At 43.9% G+C, this 20,994-nt stretch overlaps 1 protein-coding gene across 1 annotated transcript in view; it reads left to right on the top strand.

Annotated features, from left to right (window-relative positions):
* The window catches only part of ADCY3 (adenylate cyclase 3), a gene marked incomplete in the record, with an annotated part of 286,396 nt that overhangs the window by 98,381 nt on the left and 167,021 nt on the right, over nt 1–20,994 (top strand). The window contains 1 exon segment of the mRNA XM_078786848.1: nt 11,686–11,816. Coding sequence (XP_078642974.1) covers nt 11,686–11,816 — 131 coding nt within the window.

The raw sequence follows: 20,994 nt of genomic DNA, 5'->3' as shown, positions 1-20,994 counted from the left end.
GTCGGTAGAAGACGGAAAGACCACCAACCTGCCTGCGGTGAGTGAATGAGAGGCCCTTGGAGTTAGCTTCATCGCGGAAGATTCCAATGATTCTGAAAATCATAATTCATAATCATAATCATAATAATTCGACAGAGACAACCCTTAGTCTGATCAGTTTGAAATTTATTGAGCGTGATCTACGCAATAATTATGTTAGAGAATATAAACTTATGATGTCATCGCTCACATGGTTTGGCAGCGATATTGGATATTTAAAAAAAAACCTTTCAATATCAGAATATTCGCCTTTCATCAAGTACTCTATGAATACCATGTAGTTTAATTTTGCATTTCTGCAGATTAATTTGGTCGCTTAGGTTTGTCTGTACTGCAATCATGAAGTAATCTTAATTTTCTTGCGCCATGAATCTTAGCATGATTGACTTACTCTACCTTTTCGGCTTGCAATTACGTTTCCGTCCATTTAATCTCAAAGGTTATTACTTTATATCAGGAGCATTATATTCACAGAAAAGAGGTGTCAAATGTTTCATCGTCACCTTCTCCGTTGTCTCTACCCTTGCAAGGTACAGTTGTGTTGGCATCGTTGGCATCAGCATTTCCAGCACCGACACAAGGGACATCACACATTTCTTCATTGTCACTTCCAGCACTACTACTTTCATTATCAGCCAGCAAATGATCAACAAAGTAATTTGCGATCCATCCTTGCCATTCCTTGTCCGTGGAATATAATTCCAGGTTATACCATCTAACCTCATTCGGAACAACTTAATCACAAACTGTGCTTTTTGTGGTCTACTTGGACAGCCTTCGCAGAGAAAATGTTCAATTGGTTCTTTCTAAATAACAAAAGCACTTCTGAGCACTCATGCGGTGGTGTTAACTTTGGGGTTTGGATGAAGCAATAATGTTCTGCACCACATGACTACTGTTGGCAAATGAGCAGTTGCTATTTCGGGATATTGATGTCATTTCTAGAAAGAAGGTCGATTTGTTGAAATGTTTTTTTTGCCCTGCTGTGTGCCATTGGGGTGACCAGTCTGAATATTCATGAAACCGCCGAAAGGACTCTTTTGTCATTTCAGTTGTCTGGTGAATTATACAAAGTAGGCGTAGAACACATGAATTGTAGTGAAACACGAGCATTTCCTGGCCTGTTTATCGCTTGAACGTTTTGCCATTGATCCTCCATATATTGAACTCGGAAAGCCATGCTGATGAACATTCACAACAATAAAACTTCCTCAGACAAAATAGAGGAGTTTCACTGACTCTTTTGTTATGACACTGTGTCAGTTTGGCACGACCTCCACACTTTTTTTTTAAAAAACGGGGGGGGGGGGGGGGGGGGGAAGGAAGGGGGATATTGTCCATCACCTCCACCTGTCTGTCCATCCGTCACAACGGATGGGCAGAAATTCACCAACTTTGGTAGTTGTGATCACCACATGTCACATAGGTGCAAGAGCAGTATCTGTTTGGCCCCGCCCCCAAATTATGATGACGTCATAATTCGACAATTACAAAACTTCATCCGATCAAGATTAAATTATTTGAGCATCATCTCGGGATAAATTGGAGAAAAAAAAAAAAAAACAGTCACGTGGTTCGGCCGCCATCTTGGAAAAACCGGAAAAAATTGCACCTCTATATCTCTGAAAGCGCTGCATAGAAAAAATTGAGACATGGCTCATTGTAAAGAGCTCTCCATGTGGAATAACATATGTTAATGATGATGTCATAGGTGCCTCCATTATGACGTCATAATTCGACAAGTACAAAACGTCATCCGATCAAGATGAAATTTCTTGAGCATCATCTAGGGATAAATTGGTGGAGAATTTTTTTTTACGATGCCGTCATTGCCCACGTGGTTCGGCCGCCATATTTGTTTTAACACAAAAGCCTTAAAAATCACTGAAAATACGTCTTGGCCAGGGTTTGCAATCTCTGATTGCTCTTTCTTGGTCTGTATGGAATTTGAGTCTGGGATCCAAGCATCATGCGCTACACAGTCAGGTGGGAACTGTCAAACAGACCAAAGCATGTTTTGCAGCACTCGTATCCACTCTAAAAGCAATAACAGGGTGGAACTTGTGTGGTGGCTTTGAAGGCAAGCAGTCTCTCTTTCCTAAGAATAGTTCAAGCAGTATATCCATGCATAGGAAATAGGCTGGATCTTCCGGAAACTAGTGCTCAGGATACAATGGACAGGCATTGTGCTGTGCTCTGCCCCCGGTGTGTTAGAGGGTTTTGAGACTAAAGGTGCCAAGCTCCTTCTTCCTGGTGGACCTTTTGTTTCACTTTGTTGTGCACAGTTCGGCGTGCAGTTTGTTTTTTCAGTCTTTGCACTTGCTTCTCCAAGGTTATCCCACAAATGAACTGCTATGTGTGCCTGCACATGCACCTAATTAACTTTACCTTCTTTTTCTGACATTAAAAAAACCTGCACTGTTCCAAATGACATTTTAAAAATATTCTCCCTCCAACTCTAACAACTCAGAATTGAGAAAATGTTTGGAGATTTGAATATAATTTTTTTTAATCGATGCATATTTCTGTGATATTGGACAAGCCTTAATTTTATTATTAATAATTATTGCAAATGCTGTGGCTATTTTTAATTTTGATTTTACACATGACTCCATTTTGATGACCTCATGAAGGTTCAGTCATCTGGCTGGGCTGACAAGATGGCCTGGAGGTACGCACATTCACCTATTAGCCGTGTAGCCTGGGTTTGAATCCTGACCCGGCTATAAACCGTCATCCCGGTGTTTCACAGGCAGGCTGATTCATCAATGTGTGTGCCGGCCCTCTGATGGACATTAAAGTGCTGTCCCATCCGCCAGAAATCGGTGACGAACATTACAGTTTCCATGATGTCCTTCACAAAGAGTAGGCGAGCTCTCTCCGGCACCATGAACAAATTACAAATTCCTGCTCTAACCAGCAGAGGGCGTTGGATCAGAAGCACAGCCATGCTCTCAACCAATGACACGAACCCGCAGTCATGTGCTTCATGCGAACGAAGATGAAGTCATCTGGTGTGGTTTCAGTCTGTGATGATGCATTTTAAGAGGAGTTATGGTGGATGTCTTGTATGCTCAGCTATAAACGATCATCTAATTTGATGAGAACTGAGTTAACCCTCATCCTGATGCTACTGAAACACCAGAATGACCGTTTCTAGCTGGGCATTCAAACCCAGGCTAGACAGGTGTAAGGCAAGTGCAAATACCTCTCGGCTATTCTGCCCGAGCAGCACCTTTATATTATTACTAGCAGAAGTACCCGGCATTGCCGGGTGGGGGAGGGGAGGGGGAAGGGGAGGGGAGGGGGAAGGGGAGGGGAGGGGAACGGGGGGGGAGGGGGGGGGAGGAGGAGGGGAGGGAGGGGGGAGGGGGGGGAGGGGGAAGGGGGAAGGGGGGGGAGGAGTGTGAGGTGGGGGAAGGGGGAGGGTAAGGGGGGAAGGGGAGGGGGTAGGGTGGAAGGGGAGGATGGAGGGGGGATGGGAGGATGGAGGGGGGATGGGAGGGCGGAGGGGGGATGGGAGGGCGGAGGGGGGATGGGAGGGCGGAGGGGGGAGGGGAGGGTGGAGAGGGGAGGGCGAGGGGAAGGGGAGGGTGGAGAGGGGAGGGCGAGGGGAAGGGGAGGATGGAGGGGGGGAAGGGGAGGATGGAGGGGGGGGAGGGGAGGTAACATTACATTACACACACACAAACTGTGTTTTATGTTCAATGGTCTGGCAGCGGGGATGGAACATCACGTGATCGCTCTGAGCGAATCAGGGCGCTGCTCTGCCACCGGCTTAAATGCTTGGATATTATTCAAAATGGAATGGGATGTACAAAGCGCTTTGAAACTCAATGTGCAACATCTTTTCCACGAAGCTGAAAAAAAAACAGTTTTCCTTGTAAGGCCATCTCTGTCTGGGAATGTAAACCTATTATTAACGAATGCTTTAGACTTTCTCCATTAGCGTATTCATCGCAGCACTTGGATCACAACGTTATGGATAATTGAGCATTTTTTCTAGTGATTGGAATAATGGTGATTATTGTAAAGCAAAAAAAAGATTTGATCACAAAATAGCATGCACGAGTTTGTTGTTTTTATTTTTGTCATTTCCATACAGTCGTTGCTATTTTTGGGTTTCAAGAACCAACTGACAAATAATCCGTTTGATTTGCACCTAAAAATGCACTCACTTTGGAGCGGTGGCCTCAGCTCTCGACATATTATCTAAAGGTCTTTAAATAAATATATCTTGTATGGGTCTACAAATGTTTACCCTGAATTCCCATCACCAGAAATGTAGGCCAAAAAGTTATCATTTTGTCTTGCTTGATGAATCAAGTTAAAAATGGTCCTAAGTTGTTCTTGCACCCATGAGCAGCTCCCAAAACATTAACATTGATCTTCACTATCAGTAATCGTTGTCAATTCACCACAGTGATTGGTTAGTTCAGCACAGTGATTGGTTAGTTCAGCACAGTGATTGGTTAGTTCAGCACAGTGATTGGTTAGTTCAGCACAGTGATTGGTTAGTTCAGCACAGTGATTGGTTAGTTCAGCACAGTGATTGATCCGTTCAGCACAGTGATTGGTCAATTCAGCACAGTGACTGGTTAGTTCAGCACAGTGATTGGTCAGTTCAGCACAGTGATTGGTCAGTTCAGCACAGTGATTGATCAGTTCAGCACAGTGATTTGTCAGTTCAGCACGGTGATTGTTCAGTTCAGCACGGTGATTGTTCAGTTCAGCACGGTGATTGTTCAGTTTGGCACGGTGATTGTTCAGTTTGGCACTATGATTGGCCAGTTCAACATGGTGATTTGTCAGTTCAGCATGGTGATTTTCTCTTCAGCACAGCGATTGGTCAGTCCAGCACAGTGGTTGGTTAGTTCAGCATAGTGATTGGTTAGTTCAGCATAGTGATTGATCAGTTCAGCATAGTAATTTGTCAGTTCAGCACAGTGATTGGTTAGTTCAGCATAGTGATTGATCAGTTCAGCATAGTGATTGGTCAGTTCAGAATAGTGATTGGTTAGTTCTGCACAGTGATTGGTTAGTTCAGCACAGTGATTGGCTAGTTCAGCATAGTGATTGATCAGTTCAGCATAGTAATTTGTCAGTTCATCACAGTGATTGGTCAGTTCAGCATAGTGATTGGTTAGTTCAGCATAGTGATTGATCAGTTCAGCATAGTGATTGATCAGTTCAGCACAGTGATTGGTTAGTTCAGCACAGTGATTGGTTAGTTCAGCACAGTGATTGGTTAGTTCAGCATAGTGATTGATCAGTTCAGCATAGTAATTTGTCAGTTCAGCACAGTGATTGGTCAGTTCAGCACAGTGATTGGTCAGTTCAGCACAGTGATTGGTCAGTTCAGCACAGTGATTGGTTAGTTCAGCACAGTGATTGATCAGTTCAGCATAGTGATTGATCAGTTCAGCATAGTGATTGATCAGTTCAGCACAGCGATTGATCAGTTCAGCAAAGTGATTGGTTAGTTCAGCATAGTGATTGATCAGTTCAGCATAGTAATTTGCAGTTCAGCACAGTGATTGGTCAGTTCAGCACAGTGATTGGTTAGTTCAGCATAGTGATTGATCAGTTCAGCACAGTGATTGTTCATTTCAGCATGGTGAAATTCCGGCTTCCGTGCTGAACTGCTGCACTGACGGTGAAACCGTGCTGAACTGACAAATCACTGTGCTGAACTGGCCAATCACCGTGCCAAACTGGCCAATCACCATGCCAAACTGAACAATCACCATGCCAAACTGATCCAGGTAGATCTGCATAGGTAGGTGCTCTGATGTCGTGAAGAAGAAGAACCATCTCAATGTAAATAAGGCAGGGACCTGTCTAGCCCGAATGTCGGTTTAAGCTTGTGTCTGTGTCCCCGCCATGAGGGGCGGGGCTTGTTCACTAGAATTAGGGCATTAGGATAAGATTCCATTGTACGCCGTCCCCTCTGTCATCATTCCGGTGTCCCATATGGCAATGCACTCATATACATTAGCTATGCCCATTAGCGCACACATGAATCAATCCCCCTCCGCCACAATAACTTACGGAAAACAGACCGGAAGCGACCACACACTTTGCGGCATGGCAGGCAAACATCGAACAGGCAGGCCGAGAGCCACGCCCAGAAGAACTGTGATTGGCCAGGGGAGGGGCGAGTAACAAGCAGGTCGCCAATTGGAGAGTAAGGAAGGTGAAGGACGTGCCACACTGATTGGCCACCGACCAATGACACCAACACCAAAGGCGTGAGGCGCTCGGCCAATCAGTGAGGAGGGCGCGAAAGAAACACAAGAAGCAACGCGCTGATTGAAGGAGAAGCGCCGGTGACGTGAGAAGGGCGTGAAAGACCACTAGGAAGTGACGCACTGATTGGCAGAGAGAGAGAGCTGACGTCAGACGATGAGCGACAAAACGATTTGCGAGCCGGCATTTCCTTCTTCTCGTTTTTGGATTCTTCCTGGCCGGACCTCCCTCTCTCTTCCCTTCTTGCCTTCTCGTTCCCGTTTGGACTTTCACTTGTTGCACGTTGGAAAGACGGTGGGGCGCCGACGATCATCCTCCCCTGGTGTTCTGGCTCCTGGTGCCTGCGTGCGAGTGCTGTGGCATGGGACGGACCGTGCAGCGAAGCCGGTGTTCGCGCCAGCGCCCGTGTGGTTCGCGCCAACCGGAGCGCGGTCGGACGACTGCGCTTGGAGCTGACCATCCCGGACAATTCCTGAAGGACGCTGCGTCCAGACAAAGATAAGACGCACCACACACGAACACAACGAAACGTTTATTTTCATATCCTCCCCATTTGTCGTGTAGTCGGTCAGTGTGGGAGCGCTCCATTAGAGGGGTTTAGTTATTACCGTCGCGTTATTTGTTCTCGGGTTCCGTTAATAAATATTCCTTTTGAACATTTTACATCCTGCTTGGGTTGAATTGATTTTCAGGTTGACGACGCCTGCGGGCGGGGCCGTGGAGGTAAGTCGGCATCCTCCCCAAACCCCACTGCTCGCGTATCGTCCGCCATCAATTGGAAACGCCTCAAAGTAAGCTCGATTAGCCATCCGTGGACGCTCTGTCTTAATAGTCATCCACAGGACAATATTATACCCACACATACTTGACATGTACTGTATATTATGCACACACATACTTGACATGTACTGTATATTCAATACACAGTATCCCTGACATATTATACAGTATATTATATACACACATATTTAATTATGCATGACATGTTCTACAAGTATCCACACACAAACAAATACACACACACGCAAATGGATACTTCGAGACCTGGGAGGGGTCCGTTACTCCTTCTGAAACTCACATATTAGGATAAAAACCAATGACACACACATATACACATCCATGCACACAATTATATTTTTTGATCGAACATTTGATCCGTTCACATGAACGTGGCTTTTTCGAACATACCGCAACATACCGCGCTGAGCACTAAACAGAGGGAATCGGAGCTGGAGAGTTAATTACCCATTCACACCTTCACACCTCATTCACGTGGGCTTTGCCCCACACTCTTTAGCAATTTCACACACCATTCCCTCTACGGGGTTCCTTACTGACAAGAGAGAGATTGGTGCTTGCTCTGCTCTACCATAACCCCTCTTGCACGTTATCCCTCCGTGTCACTTACACTACTCTACACATGTTCCATTTCGTCTAAGTTATTCACTTTTGATTTTTAAACGTACATTTAATAACGTTTATATGTAAGAAATAGTGTTAAATTTGTCCTTGGGAGCCAATTAATCACTTATTGCATATATTTAAAGGGAATTTATTGTTCCGGTTTACGAACATCAAACTTACAAACGCATCTTCAAGAACACATTGTATTCGGCAACCGGGGACTGCCTGCTGAGCCTTGAATTTTGTTTTTATCATCATACTAAAATACGCCATTTCTGTCTGTCTGTCTGATGAATATTTGACGCCAATACATTCTGTCGTTACTTATCCAATCTCAACCAAACTTGACAGGATGACGAAGGGTTACACAATGAAGGTTGTAGCGCATTCATTTGCCCCCATCTCCAAGGGAGTTTTCTCCCCCCGAGCGAGTTTTCCCGCCATTGCCGTCAATGGGGTTGCACGTTGAGGTGTATATAAATGTTAAATTAGCTTTATCGTGGCGTATTTCCAAAGAAGATTTATCCTGTCGTTTTTCCAAAGACGCTTTTCGTAACAAAATTAATGATAATCACATATTGTTAATGTTATTGTAAAACAATATTAATTTTTGACAAGTATGTTGATCAACTCTGGTTTGTGTGTGTTTGTGTGTGTGTTTGTTTGTCTGTCCGCTCACTTATGCTTGCGTGCAGGTCACAATTTTAAACCAATCTTCACAAAACGTCACCAAATGGTAGAGTTGGTGATCTGACAGAATCCCATTTATTTTTGAGGTCAAAAGGTAGACAGGCCAAAGGTAAACCATTTATTTCTAATTTCTAAAATCTTCAATTTTTATCCGATTGACTTGAAATTTGAAGAGGATTTGCATATCTGGTCACTGAATTCAACCACAAACTATAATTGAGGTCAACTTAGGCCAAAAGGTCAACATAGGCCAAATTTCCAAAAATCTTCAATTTTCATCCGATTAACTTAAGATTTGAAGACGATATGCATATCAGGTCACATAATTCAACCACTAATTATTTGTGAGGTCAAAAGGATGCTCTACCGAGTGCCATTCTACTTTGTTCTCTTTTGCCAAGTGTCGCCCTATGAGTAATTTTTCATCTGTTTTGGTATTACTGTAGTGCTGTATATCCTTATTGTCCACCCTTCCTCTTGTAGGCAGACTTGGTAGATCTTTTTTTTTTTATGATTGTTTGCATGCTCCTAGCAAGATGATTTAAATGTTTGATTTATAATCAAACTGGTCTGCATCATTTCAGAGGTCTAGGTTTTCTCAACGGTCCTTATATGCTTTTTGCATGCTGAATTTAGAAATTTATCTCATTTCGCTCAATCAGGTCAAGTTTTTCTATCTCAGTTCTCAGTTTCACTATCTCAATTTTAAGGAAAAAAATAATCAAAATTTTTGTTTTTTTAATTAGCATTTTTTAAATTCAAAATCAGACTTACATTGACAGAAAATGTACAAACTACATATAAAATGACGCACAAGTACCGTTAATGTGAAATTCATCATTAAAAAGACGAAGGAAAACAATTAATGCGGAATAAATGGCTTTCGCAAAGATTTTCGTCTGTGTGTCGCACCTGTAACATCTCTCTTGAGGCACCAACAGTAGTCTGCAAGCATGTTGACATCCCATCGGCCCTGGTACCTCTCTTCCATCACTCGAATATCCTGGTGAAACCGTTCTCCTTGCTCCTCGCTGACATCACCACAGTTTTCTGGAAAGTAGTCTAAATGCGAGCTGAGAAAATGCATCTTTATGGACATGCGTGCACCAAGAGCCTTGAAGCTCTGCAGGAGCCCTTCCCCAACACATTCATACTCTGGACTTCAGTGATTGCCCAGAAAGTTCGTCACAATGGATTTGAATGAGAGCCAGGCATTCCTCTCATTGCTCTCCATACTTTCGTCGAATTTAGGATCTTTCATAAGCTCCCTGATCTGAGGGCCATCAAAAATGCCTGCTTTCAGTTTGGCCTCACTTACGCGAAGAAATTTCTTGTTCAGGAAAGTGAAAGCTCGACCTTCCTTGTTCAGTGCTTTGACAAAATTCTTCATAAGTCCGAGCTTGATGTGCAGTGGCGGAAGTAGAATCTTCTGAGGATTCACAAGAGCGTGTGACACAACATTGTGGGAACCTGGTTCCAGGCCAGATCTTTCTGGCCAGTTGCGTTGTACATAGTGCTGCTTGTCTGCTCGGCTGTCCCACAGACAGAGAAAGCAGGGGTATTTGGTGTAGCCGCCTTGTAGACCCAGCACCATGGACACAACCTATAAATAAAAATAAAGAACACACATATTTGTTTTAAAATTTGTTATTCCCGTTTATTAAAAATATATATTTTAATCCATGTTAAGAATATTTCAATAAATAAAGTAGAAAAATATATGTAACTAGGTTGACACCAACATACCTTTAGGTCTCTGCAAATTATCCAATTGTGATCTTTGTACTTCAAAGCAGTTAGCAAATGCTCCATGTTACTATAGTTCTCAGTCATCTGTACCGAGTGACCCACCGGAACAGACGCAATCTTGTTGCCATTGAAGAGTAGTACTGCTTTCAAGCTTCTACTTGAGGAGTCGATGAAGAGCCGCCATTCTGTAGGATCATACGCTAAACCCATAGCTGCATTGAGGCCGGTGATGTTGCTACAGTAAACCAGAGAAACTTCATCGTCCGAACTAAAATATTCTCGAAACCCTTCTTCACGGCTGCGGTACCAGGAGAATGTAGTTTCAGGAGCTAACAAACGATTTTCACGAAGTCGTGACCCTAGCAACTGAGCAGATTCTTTGGACAAACACAAATCTCGTGTCAAATCGTTCAACTCCGCTTGGCTAAAGAGTTTGGGTTGACTTGTCTCGCCCGTAGGTTGATATGTACCAGATATGTCACCATCTTCCATTTGTTCATCGGAATCGGACGCCGAATGTCTGCAATTTTCGGGCGGTGCTGGAATTGGAATTCCTGGTCCATGAGGCACTGGTTTAATGGCAGATGGCACGTCTGGATACTTTAAGTGTTGCTTGTTTTTTCGATTTATGCCTAAAATGAAAGAGATAGACATACCGTCAAGGGGGTGACATGATATATAAAGTTAAACAATTTAGAATGTTTGGGAATTTATTAAACATAAAGTTAAACTCAAACAAAATTGATAAACTCACCTTGTAGGTTTGTCATACAGAAATAACAGTCATTAGTATGATCTCTTCCCTCCCTCCACACCATTGGGATACCAAAAGGCAGGCACTCAATCTTCTTGTGGCTCCAGCGCCGCAGACTCTCAACGCACGTTTTGCAGCATATGTGAGGGGCAAAGGCTTTGTCCTGGTCACCAAGTTTCATTCCAAAGTATGCGTGATAGCTTTTCCTTGCAAAACGTGTGATGTTAGACTGCCGGTCTGGCATGGTCACTTTACCACAGATATAGCGGAACTTGTTTGGGTCATTCTTGCACTTTCGATTCATCGTGAATCACAGTAATGTTATAGTAAGGAGGACACTACGCAGGACGTACTGCTGCACACATGCACCTAAGTGGACAGGAGACACCAGACTGAGCCACGCAGCTGCTGGAGCGACTGAAGTTGGGTGTTGCCAGAAACAACGATTTATCTATATTTTTCTGAAATTGAAATGAAAGTAATTGAGAAACCACTTTCTTCCACATTAAGTGTACTTGTGTGTCATTATATGTATAGTTTGTACATTTTCTGTCAATGTAAGTCTGATTTTGAATTTAAAAAATGCTAATTAAAAAAACAAAAATTTTGATTATTTTTTTCCTTAAAATTGAGATAGATAAAACTTGACCTGATTGAGCGAAATTAGATACATTTCTGAATTCAGCATGCAAAAAACATATAAGAAACGTTGAGATAACCTAGACCTCTGAAAAAAATATTTCAAATGCAGCCCAGTGATATTGTTTCATTTTCAATCCCTTGTCTGTTACCTATTACAGGAAAAGTTGCTTCTCTCAATCTTGCCGAAGCACATCGCAGATGAAATGCTAACGGAATTGAAAAAGGACAAGAAACTGAAGGAACAGCAGCAGTTCAACACCATGTACATGTACCGACATGAAGATGTGAGGTATGATATGTTGTTGTCGGAATTGTCGAGGTGAGTTTTGAGACTTATGAGCTGTGTGTCAGGAGCTACAATTGATAAGTAATCAGGTAATTGTGGAAATTGCAGCCTTATCTCCCTCTCCTGCCACTATCCCCGCCTTATCTCCCTCTCCTGCCCGTATCCCCGCCTTATCTCCCTCTCCTGCCCCTCTCCCCGCCTTCTCTCCCTCTCTTCCCTCCCTCTCTTCCCCTTTCCATGTGAGTGGTTAATATATTTGTGGAAACCAGATACAAATGGTTGTCGAAAACATTATTATTGTGGCTTTTCTCTCTTTTTCATTTCTATTTTATTTTGTATTTACTTGCATTCTAACTTCCTCTTAATTTGTGAGACTTCTCCACAAGGAAGTTTCACGATGTTTCTCTGTTTTCTATTTATCTGTTTGCACGATTAGCTAAGTCTTAGGAACTAACATTTTGGACACTTCCTCAATGTAAGTCAATTGATAAATAATTATGATCTGGTGCAATACTACAGTTGTTTCAGGACTGGCAGGGTAGCCTACAGGTATGTACACTCCCCTCTGAGCTGTCTAGTCTGGGTTTGAATCTCGACCTAGCTATAAACTGTCATTCTGGTGTTTCACAACCAGTGTGAGGCAACCATGTGTGCTTTGTCCATCAGAAAAAGTTTAAGCTGGTCAAACCGTATCTTTTGGGAAGAGGAGGAGAGTTATTCCCGGCACTCTTAACAATGTACAAATTCCTACCTGGACTTGAGGTAGCAAATTATCTTGTGTTATCGGAGGTTCCTTGACACCATGTTACACTGCTTGCTGTCTCAGAGTTGTTTGAAAGGAAGGCCCCGATTTAAGCACACTCGCATCGAAGCTGTCTCGCTAGCCTGGGTTTGAATCTCAACCCAGCTATAAACGGTCATTCCGGTATTTCACAGGCAGGGTGATTCATCAACGTGTGTGACGTCCCTCGAATGCCATCATTCGTTGGTGGACGTTAAATATCCCATGGTGTTCTTTTCAAAGAGTAAGTGAGTTATCGCCAGCACCAAAAACAAATTACAAATTCCTGTTCGAACTAGCAGAGGGCACTGCATCAGTGGCACAGCCATGCCCTCAGCCAATGATGTTACTCTGGTGCAATACCCCTGCATCGTTGTGCTCAATATGAATGAAGAAGAAGAAGAATACCAGAGTGTGGGTGCTGTCTGGGCAGCAGCTTCTGCACGATAAACAAATTAAGCAAGTGGGTCACAAGTTTTATATCAACGGCCCTGGTCGGATACAGACTACAGAGTTCAAGGTCCACTTGGTATTAATACATATGTGATGTAAAAACATGAACACATCATTCGCAGATGTGTCCTGCATTACATACTTGATCTTGGGACAATTGTTGAACTACTTTTCAATTTTACAACAGTTTAATACATTTCCAGCCTATTAAGCTTCATTGGATTTCACCTTCAGTGGATTTTGAAATTGGGATACCTACTGGAGTAAACAGGAAATCTAAGCAGAGCTTGTCTTGTTAAGTAATCTTTCAAATCTCTTGTTCAAAACTTTTAAAGGAATATTTTGCAATTACTGATTGGAAATGTGAAGGAAAGGTATACGTACGTGCATTTGTTTTTGGGAATAAGTTGGTAAAATTTCATCCCTCTATGCGTTTGTGTTCCTGAGATATAAGACATTCAATAAATTGGTATAAATTACTTCATTGAAAGTATTTGTGACACAGCTGGTAAAGAACAAGTCATTGGTTATTTTAGAGTCTGCTGTGAAGATCTGCACAAAATTCAACCAAACTCCTTGGTATTTGTGTATGATTGCTAACCACTGCCTGTACAAACCTTAGACGTTTACGATACAATTGCAGTAATAAAGGCTGTCATACGTCGTCAAACAAGGCTGTTCACCTGAAACGTGCAAACACCTAAACACCTGGGAATGTGAATCTGTTTGTAGTGCAGAAGCTTCTGCTCAGACAGCATCCATACTCTGAAATAGCAAGCAGTGTAACCTGGTGTCAAGAAACCTCCAAGAAAAGCAGGCCACTTGCTACCCGCAGTTTAGGCAGGAATTTGGAATTTGTTCATCGTGCCGGCTACACGAAGGACACCATGGGGTCTTTAACCTCCACCAACTAATGTCGGCAGAAGTGACGACCGTTTAACGTGCATCCGAGGGATTGCACACACATTGATGAATCGCCAAGCCTGTGAAACACCGGGGTGAAAGTTTAGAGATTTGAACCCAAACTAGCGTGCTATCTCAAGGCTATCATGCCAGCTGCAAAATTATACCATACTTGCCAGCAAAGGTACTTTTGCTACCCTGTTTGTCATTGTGATTCTCTTCCTGAAAGCTGTAACTGGTTTGTATTAGGCCTGTATGAACCTCCTTTAGATGTCATTTTTCCCCGCAGAGCAGGGGATGGCCTTTTTCGGACACCGTGGTCCCCTTTTTGAAGCAATGTTTTACGGCCGGATGCCCTTCTTGCCCCGCCAACCCTGTTAGTCGCCTCTTGCGACACACAGGGAATTACCAGTGAGCTGGTACTCAATTTGCCGACCTCGGAAGAATGATAGGCTGAGTCAATCCCCCTGGCGTTAATTCAGCGATGACCGGGATTCAAACCCAGGATCCTAGTATCCCAAGCCGGCACCCTAACCGCTTGTATTAGGGCTGTATGAACAAGTCTATCTTTCTGATCAAGTATGATATTACTTAGCTCTTTGCACTTTCTGTGCACACATGCTTCCTGGGCCTCTCACAAGCCAACATCATGTTAAGCTTAGTCGATGATGACCGCTATAAATACCTAATTGTACGAGCTTTGATTATCCCGTGAGAATTTACTCTTTTCTTTTTTGACTATGGCATTAACAATTAGATGTGTGACATGGGTGTCATTGTCACAGTTCTTTGCTCAAAGCATGACACTTTCTTTTTCACAAAAGTTAAAAATGCAACTTTTGATTTGATTGTTTTCATTCAGATGACATGGTTTTACAATATATGTGATGCTTTATAAACTAGATGGTATTCATAGAATACTTACCCTGCGCAGTCAACTTGATGTGAGCCAACTCTTCTATTTTTGAACGTTTCTTTTTTTTTTGATCCAATATGGCTGCCAGACCACGTGAGTGATGACATCATAAATTTATATTCTCTAAATAATTGTTGCATAGATCATGCTCAATAAATTTCAAACTGATCAGACTAAGCGTTGTCCCTGTCGAATTATGACGTCAGAATTATGGCACCAATGACGTCAGCGTTAACAACACCTGTTCCCCATATGGAGTTCTTTGCAATGAGCCACGTTTCAATTTTTAAAATGCTGACACGGCACACACTTTACTTTACTGAAATGCAGACACAAATGTTATATTTTCGTCAAAAATCGTCGGAATTTCGCCAAATCTGTTTTGGTCGTGTGTTAATATACCTCAGCAATTGAAAAATCTGAAATCAGAATTTTATTTGAGGTCAAAATGACCCCGTGAAGTCGCTCCGTATTTTGCATGCTCGTCATGTGCAGTGTGATAATTAATTCCATGCCCACTCTAGAAGACTCTTCTTCTTCACGCAATAACAACTTATAGCTTCCAGACCATACATCCAATCATCTTGAAATCTTTCACACGTGTTACACTTCATTACCTTTACTAGAATATAAAGTTTCACGTCGATCAATGAAGCGGTTCAAGAGTTATAAAAAAATTTAATATTCTCGTTTAGTTATTTATATCTGCCAAACCTGGCGGCTGTGCATGTGTGAGATCACGGAGCTCGCGATGCGGCCTTGCTTCCTTCTCACCACGGACTGAGAGCACGGTCATTGGATGCTCAAAAACGTTAATTCCAGGAATTGTACGGCTCCGGAAAGATACGAACGTTGATCTTGATTAACCCACACGAGGTTTTGGACAACTGCTGGGCTCTTGGAAGCTGAAGGCCGCATTGGGCTTGACGGTAGAGAATCGAAAGGAGGCCGTCTAATCTGCTCGCCTCACGCTTGTTGTGTCTTCGACGCGCGGTGTTCGACACCGCCATTTTGGACCACTTCCCACATGAGTGGCTAACCCAGTTTCAACAGCCGCCAAGCTCCTGAAAGTACTCTTTGGGACGCCAAGCTAAGTGCCGGCTGAAGGGGTTTATTTTCATTTTATGTTTCCCTTGACGCCGAGGAGTTCTGGAAATCTCGCAAGATTGTGAAAGAAAACATCTGTCATTATTTACTTTTAACAATGCGTATAAAGCAAGTCGTATAAAGCATCGGGGGCCTGGCGAAGCGTGCGGGCGGACGGAGGGCTTCCTCACGCCGGAGCTTGGAGCCGCGTGTGGACGGTGGACAAGACGACGGACAGATACCACATTTCCCCACACGAGGTTTTGGACAACTGCTGGGCTTTTGGAAGCTGAAGGCCGCATTGGACTTGACGGTAGAGAATCGAAAGGAGGCCGTCTAATCTGCTCGCCTCATGCTAGTTGTGTCTTCGACGCGCGGTGTTCAACACCGCCAGTTTGGACCACTTCCCGCATGAGTGGCTAGCTGGCTACCCCAGTTTCAACAGCCGCCAAGCTCCTGAAAGTACTCTTTGGGACGCCAAGCTAAAGTGCCGGCTGAAGGGGTTTATTTTCATTTTATCTTTCCCTTGACGCCGCCCCCCCCCCCTCACCCCCCAGAATTTCCATGTTTTAAACGTTTCCCGGTGTGTACCCTGGATAAGAATAGGTACACCGTATCCCTGCGTGTCGTAAGAGACGACTAAGAGGATTGGCGTCAGGAAGGGCATCCGGCCATGAAAACATTGCCTCAAAAAAGAGAACCATGACAATTACAAGTACATATGGGTAGGGTACAGCCCGAAGTGGAGATCGGTTTCTGAGGTTTGGGACATGGAATGTAGGGACAATGACAGGTAGATCAGGAGAAGTGGTGGAAGTATTGGTCAGAAGAAGAGTGGACATATGTTGTGTGCAAGAGACGAGATGGAAGGGAAGTGGTGTGAGAATGGTGAAGGGTAGGCAGGGACAGAAATACAAGTTTGTGTGGCAAGGGTGCCCGGAGGGCGTGAATGGTGTTGGTGTCCTGTTTTCTGAGGAGTTTGTAGACAGTGTGGTGAGTGTGACGAGAGTGAGTGATAGGTTGATGATGGTGAAAATGATGATTGGAAAGCTCTTGGTGAACGTCATCTCAGGATATGCTCCGCAGGTTGGTCGAAGCGATGAAGAGAAGGACAAGTTTTGGTGTGCGATAGAGAAGCTGATGGAAAACGTGAAAGACGAGGAAGTTGTTGTGGTAGGAGTAGACCTAAATGGACATGTGGGAAGGAGTATGGATGGTTTTGACGGAGTTCATGGGGGTTACGCATATGGTGTGAGAAATGGAGAAGGTGAAAGGATTTTGGAGTTTGCTGATGGAGCTGATTTGTTGATTTGTAATACTCAGTTCCAGAAAGAGGATAATAAGCTTGTTACATACACGTCAGGTGGGTCGACGACAACCGTTGACTACCTGATGGTGCGTAGGCGAGATAGGGGGCACCTCCGGGACACAAAGGTGATCCCGGGGGAGGAGGCTGTTTCACAGCACCACTTGGTTGTCTGCGACGTAAGGGTGAAAGGTGCGAGGAGAGCTCGGCGGGTGAAGTACCAACCGAGAATGAAGGTGTGGAGGTTGAAAGAGGTGACAGTAAGGGAGGCATTAAAAGAGAGGCTGAGTAGGGTCGAGGATGATGTGGTTGAGCTTGAAAGTGGTTGGATGTCGATGAAAGCTAGTCTGTTGGGAGCCGTTGGTGAGGTATGTGGATGGACAAAAGGACCACCGAGGCACTCGGAAACATGGTGGTGGGATGATGAAGTTGGAAAGAGGATTGACGAGAAGAGGAAGAAGTTCAAGGAGTGGCAGAAGGCAAAGGGTACGGGAGCAGAAACAGCAGAGCATGAAAGTTATAAGGCAGCCAGGAAGGCTGCAAAGAAAGAGGTAGCAAAGGCGCAGGAGGCATGTAGGAAAATGTTCGGAGAACGCTTGGATTCGGAAGAGGGTCAGAAAGCAGTATTCAGGATTGCAAAGCAGATAGCGAAGGTGAGGTGTGATGTGATGGGGGTGAGTTGCTTGAAGGATGAAGTGGGACAAATCGTTGTCGACCCAGATGGAATTAAAGGAAGATGGAAAAGATATATGGAAATGCTGTTGAATACAGAGAATGAATGGGATGGCAACATAGAGAGTAACCCTGTTTTATGACCGGCAGAGAACATAACTGAGAAGGAAGTTGAGGAAGCGATAAAAGCAATGAAGGGTAGAAAAGCGGGAGGGCCTACGGGAGTTGTGGGAGATATGTTGAAGGCAGCAGGAAGATGGGGTGTGAAGAGAATGACAGAGATCTGTAATCTGGTGGTGAAAGAAGGCCGCATTCCAGTGGATTGGGAACTGAGTACCCTCGTCCCTCTATACAAGGGGAAAGGTGACCCTCTGGAGTGTGGCTCGTACCGAGCGATAAAGTTATTGGAGCATGGAATGAAGGTATTGGAAAGGGTGTTGGAGAGGAGGATAAGGAAGAAAGTGAAGATCGACGAAATGCAGTTTGGATTCATGCCAGGAAGAGGAACGACAGACGTGCTTTTCATTGTGAGGCAGTTGCAGGAGAAGTACATGGAGAAGAGGAAGAAGTTGTTTCTTGGGTTTGTTGATCTGGAGAAAGCATTCGATAGGGTACCACGCAAAGTATTGACATGGGCATTGAGGAAGTTAGGAGTGGAGGAATGGTTGATCAGAGTAGTGATAGCAATGTACAAAAGAGCGCGCACAGCTGTAAGGACGAAGGACGGGAACAGTGGTGAGTTTGAGGTGAAGGTGGGAGTGCATCAGGGGTCGGTACTAAGTCCACTACTATTTGTAGCTGTGATGGAGGTGCTGGCTCAGAACGTAAAGGAGGGTTTACCGTGGGAGTTGTTGTATGCAGATGATCTGGTGTTGATTGCGGAAAGTATGGATGGACTGAAGGAAAAGATGAACACGTGGAAGGAATGTATGGAGACAAAAGGTCTGAAGGTGAATATCGGAAAGACGAAGGTGATGGCAAGTGGTAAAGCATGTGGTGAGGTGGAAAGAACTGGGAAGTGGCCCTGTGCTGTGTGTAGGAAGGGTGTCGGAGTGAACTCCATTCAATGTACAATGTGCGCTGAGTGGGTTCATCAAAAATGTCGGGGTCTGAGAGGGTCATTAACCAGTGTGGCAGCTACATTCAAATGTAAGGTGTGCACAGAGGGAGCTGCAGATGGAGGAAATGTTGAGTTGGATCTTGGAGACGGCGTGAAGCTGGAAGGTGTGAAAACATTTTGCTACCTCGGAGACATGCTGAATGGAGAAGGTGGATCAGACTCGGCAACGGTTGCTCGAGTGAGATGTGCATGGAAGAAGTTTCGGGAACTGAGTGGCGTGCTGATGATGAGGGGAGTGTCGTTGAAGCTGAAGGGAAAGGTGTATGCTGCTTGTGTGAGAAGTGTTATGATTTATGGGAGCGAGACATGGGTAATGAACGTAGAGCAGCAACGAAGGTTGGAAAGGGTGGAAATGCGAATGGTTCAACGGATGTGCGGAGTATCGTTGAGAGAGAGGAAGACAAATGATGAATTGCGAAAGATGATGGGAATAGAGCCTGTGATTGATGCTGTGGAGAGGAACAGGTTGAGATGGTTTGGTCATGTGTTGAGGAAGGATGAAAGTGACTGGTTGAGAAGAGTGATAGAAATGAATGTAGAAGGAAGCAGAGGACGGGGAAGACCGAGAAAGACTTGGCAAAAGATGGTGGAAGAAGAAATGCGGGCAAGGGGGTTAACAAGGAGAGATGCAGAAAATAGGGCAAAATGGAGAAGATTGTCATGGGGACTGCAAGGCTAACCCCCGCTCTAGCAGGGAAAATGGCCTTTAAAATGCATGTATGTATGTATGTAAACCACGTGACCTATCGCAAATTCCAAAAGGTCATATTAGTAGACTGATATGCTGAACACATCTGTGAAGATTCCCCTCGATAGGGTCAAAAATGAGGGAGGAGCTTGGTTGTCTTGTCTTGGTTTTAAAAGTTTATGCTTTAAAACATCATAACTCCGAAACCATGTGACGCATGACGTCATGCTCGCTGACCTTTTTGTTCGTTATGGGTATGTGACTCTGCCTGCAAATACTGGCCTTGATCTGTTTAGTCGTTTAGGAGAAAATTGGATTTTAGTGGTTTTTCAGGCTTTCCACTCAAAACAATATGGCGTCCGAACCACGTGACTTACGACGTCATTATAATTTTATTTCTGCATCAATTTATACCGAGAAAATGTTCAAGAAATTTCATCCAGATCAGATAGTTTTTTGCTTGTCGAATTATGACGTCATAACGGCGGTGCCTATGACGTCATCATTCACATATGTTATTTCGCATGGAGGGTTCTTTGCAATGAGACCTGTCTCAATTATTTATGTGCAGCGGTTTTTGAGATATAGAGATGCAAAGTTTTTTGGTTTTTCCAAGATGGCGCCCTTACCACGTGACCCGTGACGTCATAATATTCACTAAAATATTCTACAGGAGGAGGCCCTCCTATGGTGAAAATTTCATGTCAATCGGACCAACGGTTGCCGAGAAAATGAATTTTTAAAATGCAGACGCACCTACGTACGTACGTACAGACCCGAATGCTCAACACTGCCTTTCGCTTCGCGAGCGCAGGGTAACTAGAATGACACTCGGCAGAGCACATACCTCCATCATGCTGAACATATTTAAGTTCATGCTCAATAAATTTTAAACTGATCAGACTAAGCGTTATCCCATCGATAGGCCGGATCTCATCCTTGTCACATACCAAAATCGAATGGCCATTTTCTTGTCACCACCTTTATCATCCACAAAGTTTTGTCATGATCCGTCCATAACCTTTTGTGATATTGTGCTATACCAGTGTTTCCCAACTTTTTTCGCTATGTGGCCCAACTGGCTTTTGACCTCATGGTCAAAGAACTCTGTTACTTTTTTCATCACATCCACAGCTCTGGTATTTCTTTCGAGAGAACGGAAGAATAAGAATTCTTCCTTGATGGAATCACCCTTCACATACCGAACGAAGGCAAGAAGCTGGGAACAGGATGAAACATCTGTGGATACATCCAAC

Source organism: Myxine glutinosa, chromosome 11 (genome assembly GCF_964187855.1).
Source record: "Myxine glutinosa chromosome 11, kmMyxGlut1.1, whole genome shotgun sequence".
Taxonomy (NCBI): Eukaryota; Metazoa; Chordata; class Myxini; order Myxiniformes; family Myxinidae; genus Myxine; species Myxine glutinosa.
Note: the sequence above shows the minus strand (reverse complement) of the source record. Positions and strands in the feature narration are given on the sequence as shown.